At 35.7% G+C, this 7,132-nt stretch overlaps 1 protein-coding gene across 1 annotated transcript; it reads right to left on the bottom strand.

Annotated features, from left to right (window-relative positions):
* Positions 1-326: 326 nt before the first annotated feature.
* On the bottom strand, positions 327-1,770 carry LOC128553904 (uncharacterized). The gene is made up of 2 exons (XM_053535105.1): positions 1,418-1,770; positions 327-1,264 (listed from the first exon to the last, which is right to left on the bottom strand). Coding segments are annotated over exons 1-2 (576 nt in total). The 5' UTR covers positions 1,420-1,770; the 3' UTR covers positions 327-690.
* Between the last annotated feature and the right edge of the window lie 5,362 nt (positions 1,771-7,132).

The raw sequence follows: 7,132 nt of genomic DNA, 5'->3' as shown, positions 1-7,132 counted from the left end.
CATTTGGACTTCCTCCACCAAAGGAAGTAATTAATTATATACCTGGGGTTAAGTATAACAACATACAATATCAAGACAAAACAAGTACACTCTGTGGTTATTATTGTTTATTTTTCATTAAAATGTTACAAGATAAAATACAGTTGTATGATTTATTGTATAAAATACTAAAAGTTAACAATCAAAGAGTAAATGAACAAACAATTATAAATTATTTTAATAAAATGAGTTAAAATGTATTAAAATGTATCAAGAACGTAATATTCTTTACTACTAACAAAAATGTATCATACACGTTTATATTCTATACACTCTCAAAAGCGTATACGGAAGTGACGTGCGTTTACACTGTAAACGTTACTATAAATAGAAGTATAGATATATAAAAATAAACTTGAACGGAAGTGACGTGCGTTTACAGTGTAAACGTTACTATAAATAAATGTATAGATATATAGAAATTCCACTAATGTTAAAAATAAAATTGAACATGGAATACGGAAGTGACGTGCGTTTACAGTGTAAACGTTACTATAAATAAATGTGAACATTGTACATGGAAATTGCACTAATGTTAAAAATACTTGAACGGAAGTGACGTGCGTTTACAGTGTAAACGTTACTATAAATAAATGTGAACATTATACTTGGTATCTTTATATAGATTCCTACTGTTAAAAGCTGATTTTGTTACCAATTCAACTCTGTACATATTTCTTCGATTAATTTCCTATTTTTGATTAAAGTTCCAGTGTTTAAAGCACACTTCAATAAATTCTTATGTTTCTCAATTAATTCATAAACTAAAGCCAGGTTTCGACAGTAGGAATCTGTGTAATGTGCACCTCTGAGATGAAAATAAAGTCCCAGATCACAATCCTTTGGGCAAACTGATTTTAAATTTTTAATAATAAATCCAATCTGATGTGTACAATAAACAATATTCCGTTTGTTTCTGTATATCTGCTTGTCTAAATTTCTAATGCTTTCAATACATTTGTCCTCGCTTGAAATATCCACATTAAAATTTTCTAAAACCTCCTCTTGTCCGAATGATTTCGTAATTTCTTCTTTAAGCTTTTCTTTTAACGTACTCCTTGTTTGTTGCTTTGTTGGCTTACATGTATCAACCAATTTCTTGTAATATTTTGAACTGAATGTTGTAGTCCATTCTTGACATACAAAATCGTCTTTGTAATTATCTTTTAAATGGGTTGTTAATTCCGTCAAATCTTTTAACAGGTCTGCTGTTGTATTTTTATCCCTAAAAAGAAACACAATCTAAAGAATTACATAAGTATAAGCAGGTAAAAATAAATTTATCTCTAAGAAACACAAAATAATATTTCTAAAGTTAGTGAATGAGATCCGTCAAAGATCTGCTAAAGCTTGAAATGTGTTTTAAAAAGTAACTTACATTGTAATCGTTTTCCTTGTTTCTGTTCTATCGTTGTATGTATTATAAGTCAGCAATATAAAGTAGCAAAGAATGTTCTGGTGTTAATCAGTTAGGTTTGTGTTGCAAAATACGACCATTTTTCAGAAAATATCACGTAAATCCCATATAACATTTTCAGATAATACGTCAGTTATTTATAACCAGATTTTCCGAAAATACGATAAAACGAAAGTAAAGGAAATATGTCAGTTATTTATAACCAGGTTTTCCGAAAATACAAGAAAACGAAAGTAAAGTAAATATGTCAGTTATTTATAACCGGGTTTTCCGAAAATACGGGAAAACGAAAGTAAAGTTAAAACCTGTGGGTTTTAAATTGTCCGGCATTAGTTGGTTCGGACCAAGGATTAAATGTTAAGTGAGGTCAAATAGGGCTTAAAATCGGTAGTTCTTATACTACTCATGTACATAGAATAATTAAGAAATTATAAATTAAGACGTGATATGCATAATGGTTTCTGATTTTCATTTCAGTCCAGTTCTGTCACTAACAAGTTTCCATTGATTTCCATGGTATTTCAGTGGATTTCCATAGTTATTTCCTATGGCATGCCATCCAAATACTCCATGGATTGCCATGGAATTTTGACAGTTCTCACAGTCATCTGTGGAGTACCAAGGAAAAACATGGACTTCCATGAAAAGTTATGGATTTCCACGGAACTCTGTGACATTCCATTAAAATCCATGGGAACTCCACGGTAATTTTTGCTCTTAGTTTTTTTTTCATAAAAAGATAATTGTAATTCGTAGTCCGAATACTCCATAGAATATTTTCCATGGATTTCCGTATAATTCCGTGGCAAATCTAGAGACAGTGATTGTTTTCTTATTTGTGAGAATCATACATATTAATTTGTTTCATGCACGTAAACAATGTTTTGTTCATGTTTTCTTAAGTGTGTCTTGTTATACGCCCGAAGGGACGTATTATGTTATGACGCTGGTGTCCGTCTGTTCGTCTGTCTGTCCGTCTGTCCGAGCTCACATTTGCATACTTAGGTGGCTATAGGAACAGTAGGTAACTGTACTTTTTCTTTGATGTCATTCATTCCGTAAGGCTTTTATGTGGCTATTTTTCTCTTACGTGGCTAAAAGAACAATAGAGAGAACAAAAGAGTAGCCACATAAGTATCCATATGTTGGAACGTCCGTCCGTCCGTCCGTCTGTCCGTTAGCAATTTCGTGTCCGCTCTGTAACTCTTGAACCCCTTGAAGGATTTAAAGGAAACTTGACACAAATGTTCACCACACCGAGACGACGTGCAGAGCGCATGTTTTGGATGTCTTACTTCAAGGTCAAGGTCACACTTAGGAGTCAAAAGTCATATCAGTTTGTTTCGTGTCCGCTCTGTAACTCTTGAACCCCTTGAAGGATTTCAAAGAAACTTGACACAAATGTTCACCACACAAAGACAACGTAAAGAGCGCATGTTCCGGACAACTCGCTTCAAGGTCAAGGTCACACTTAGGGGTCAAAAGTCATATCAGTTTGTTTCGTGTCCGCTCTGTAACTCTTGAACTGCTTGAAGGATTTCAAAGAAACTTGGCAGAAATGTTCACCACACTGAGACGATGTGCAGAGCGCATGTTCCGGGTGACTTGCTTCAAGGTCAAGGTCACACTTAAGGGTCAAAGGTCATATATGACTTTGCTTTGTGTATATTGCTCTGCATTGCAGTGCTCTTGTTTTTATTTGGCAGATCTCTTTTTTGTTCATTTACAATAAAAAAAATTTAATTACTTCCCTTTTATGTTACTATAAATAGCTTATTCTGAAACTTTTTTATTATTGGCCGTAGGGAAAAACCGAGACCACTTTTCTGTGGTACAATTAACATGGATGGTACCTCTAATGTTTAGGTGTATTTTTACATACCTGTACCTGATAAGGATTTTTTTTGTGTGGACTCTGAATATTTTTTTGTGGACTTAGATTTGTTTTTTGAAGTTTTCCTTTTGTTGTTCCACTCCTTTGGGCTACAACAGTCAAGTTCTTTTAATTTTGCTCCCATCCTATGATGTAATCCTTCGGGCGTATATTGCCCCGCTTGGCGGAGCTCTTGTTCATGTTGTAATGGTATTTTTTTCAGCACTTATAATGAAACACTAAAAAGACATAAAATATTCTGTTAGTGTTTTGTTTAATTTTGTAACCTAGCTCTTTTGCATATCATATGTTTTGTTGGTATTTTGTTAGCAGTGTTTTGTTAGTGTTTTCTTTAGCACATATAATGAAACACTAACAAAACATATAATATTCTGTTAGTGTTTTGTATAAACTTGTAACATAATTTGCATATCCTGTTTTGTTGGTGTTTTGTTAGCAATGTTTTGTTAGTGTTTTGTAAGTGTTTTATTTCCTCATTTGCATGTCATTTGCTATACTAATAAAACATCATCAAAACACAGTATAGTATTAGTGTTTTGTTTCCCCCATTTTTTCGTTGGGTACATATAGGGAAAAGTGACCACGTCCCCTGGCGGCCATGATTTTTGAAGAATCAGTATAACTTGGTAGGGGGTGACATAAGGACCATTTGTGTGAAATTATTTCAAAATCGGACTGTCGGTTTAGAAGGAGATGTCGTTTGAAGATTTTTCTATTTTTAGCTATGTGCAACCAAGCGGAACCGTTTGAACAATTTGGTAGAGGACTATCCAAGGAACATCCATGCCAAGTTCAAAATCAGTTCAGTGGTTTTGGAGGAAATGTCTTTTAAACACAATTGTTGACGACGGACGGACGAACGGACGCACGACGGACGACGGACACAGCGTGATCACAATAGCTCACCATGAGCATTGCTCAGGTGAGCTTTAAAGTGGAAACTCCACAGGTCGCTCAACACGACAAAAATGAAAATGTTGCAGGCTCGGACTGATTCAGTCTGTTCATGGACGGTAGTGGAAATGCATGCTACTGTCCACACCCTCTATCCCCGGGTTGAGCAGAACTAAGGTGTATGAACATGTTAACACCTGTCGTAACTGAATCGATGTGGGAGGATTTTAACTTGCTCCGACGACACCAACGTCGCTTATTTCTCTGACCATTGACAATTCGATTTCTTTGGGATCTGGATCAGTTTGCTCTATTCGTGAGGACTCAGGTATTGTACGTCGGTTACCAGACCTTTCAATCAACTGTCTACAGAAATAAGTATAATCATGATAATGTTGCCACAATCGTGCCTAACAATATATAACAAGGCAGTCTGAAAGACAGCTAAATCCCCCGCCACTGCTATGGATAGTGAAAGGGTAAACCCTTGACCTTTAGCTGTGACCTGGACTTTGAACTGACATGGCTGACTCATGAATTCTGCGCAACGTCTTGATGAGGTGAACATTTGACCCAAGTTTCATGAAAATCCTTCGAGGGGTTTAGGAGATATAGAGCTCAAACCTTTGACATTGAGTTGTGACCTTGACCTTGAATTTGACATGGCTGACTCATGAGTTCTTGATGAAGTGATCATTTGACCCAAGTTTGATGAAAATCCTTCAAGGGGTTTAGGAGATACAGTGGACACAAAATGGAAGGCTCAAACCTTTGACCCTAAGTTGTGACCTTGACCTTGAGCCGGCATGGCTGACTCATAAGTTCTGCACATCGTTTTGATGAGGTGATCATTTGACCCAAGTTTTATAAAATTCCTTCAAGGGGTTTAGGAGATAGAGAGCGGACACGAAATGGAAGGCTAAAACATTTGACCTTGAGTTGTGACCTTGACCTTGAGCCGGTACGGCTGACTCATAAGTTCTGCACATTGCCTTGATGAGGTCATCATTTGACCCAAGTTTCATATGAATCATTCAAGGGAATTAGGAGATACAGAGCAGACACAAAATGGAAGGCTCAAACCTTTTACTTTCAGTTGTGACCTTGACCTTGAGCCGACATGGCTGACTCATAAGTTCTGCACATCGGCTTGATGAGGTGATCATTTGACCCAAGTTTGATGAAAATCCTTCAAGGGGTTTAGGAGATATAGAGCGGACACAAAATAGAAGGCTCAAAACTTTCACCCATAGTTGTGACCTTGACCTTGAGCCAGCATGGCTGACTCATGGGTTCTGCACATTGTCTTCATGAGGGGATCATTTGACCCAAGTTTTATAAAATTCCTTCAAGGGGTTTAGGAGATATAGAGCGGACACAAAATGGAAGGCTCAAACCTTTGACCTTGAGTTGTGACCCTGACCTTGAGCCGACAAGGCTGGCTCATGGGTTCTGCACATCGTCTTGATGAGGTGATCATTTGACTCAAGCTTCATGAAAATACTTCAAGGGGTTTAGGAAATATGGAGCGGACACGAAAGTGTTACGGACAGACGGAAGGACGGACGGTAGGACAGACGGAAGGACGGAGGGACGGAGACCATTCCAATTACCCCCCTCCCTACCACTTGTGTCGGGGGATTAATAAGAATAATGGCAAGTAGAACAAGGTAGCCAATAATCATAATCACATATGTCCAGGGATTTATTTTTGTTTTTTTCTTCCAGCGCATGCCTGGACCTACGAAGCGAATTTGTCCGAGGAAATGAGATAACGTTAATTCTTGTATGTTATACGTAACGATTCTGGTAACTCATGCGAGCTAATATTTTATTATATTATATTTTCGTCGCGATAGGGGATCAAATGGCTGTGGAATAGTTTTATATGTTAAGTCAAATTTGCGATTTGAATTAAGAACTGATCTTGAAGCAAAAGATATTGAGGCTATTTGGTTAGAACTAAAATTTGGTAAACAAAAACCTTTCATCATTGGATATATATATATATATACAGACCACCTTCATCATTAATTATGTGGAATAACAAAATTGAAAAAATATTAGATAAGCTGTACATGGAAGATAAGGAAATAATTTGTTTTGGAGACTTTGATTATAACTTTTAAAATGCAGTCTCTCCAAATCAAAAAAGGAATAATATAACTAATACTTTTAATTTAAACCAACTTGTCACAAAACCTACTAGAGTCACAGAAACATCATCAACTATTATAGACCATATCTATTCCAACCAGCCACAAAATATAATCTACATTGATGATCCAGTCATTACTATTAGTGATCAGTATCCAAAATGCTTCAGTAGAAAGACTAATCAAAAACTCAGAAAAGGGCCAGTACATATAACTATCCAATCTAGATATTTGATGCATAAAACTTTATTGAAGACTTGACAAAACAACCCTGGTCAGTAATTGAGGTTTTAATGACCCAGACGGCGCTATTGACATATTCTATGAATTATTTCTGGAAATTCTTAATTCTCATGCTCCATACAAACAAAAACGTGTGAAACACAAAAATCAACCTGATAGGTTCAATGATGAAATAACAAAAGCTATACATAACAGAGACTATGCTCAACGAAAAAATAATCCTGAAGAATTTAAGTACTGGAGATCTCAAGTAAAACAACTATCTCACAATGCTTAAAAGGAATTCTTTAACCAAGAAATAAATTCAAATAGTAAAAATCCAAAATAAGTTTGGAAAAATTTAAGAACTGTTAAGAAAAACACAAAACTATCAAACAAACTATACCAATGATGACACTGGAAACCAAATATTAAACCAAAAATTAACAGCAGAAACTTTTATTACTTTCTTTGCAAATGTCTTTAAAACCCGAATCTATAACATCTTTA

This window comes from Mercenaria mercenaria, unplaced genomic scaffold (genome assembly GCF_021730395.1).
Source record: "Mercenaria mercenaria strain notata unplaced genomic scaffold, MADL_Memer_1 contig_4477, whole genome shotgun sequence".
NCBI classification, from domain to species: domain Eukaryota; kingdom Metazoa; phylum Mollusca; class Bivalvia; order Venerida; family Veneridae; genus Mercenaria; species Mercenaria mercenaria.
Note: the sequence above shows the minus strand (reverse complement) of the source record. Positions and strands in the feature narration are given on the sequence as shown.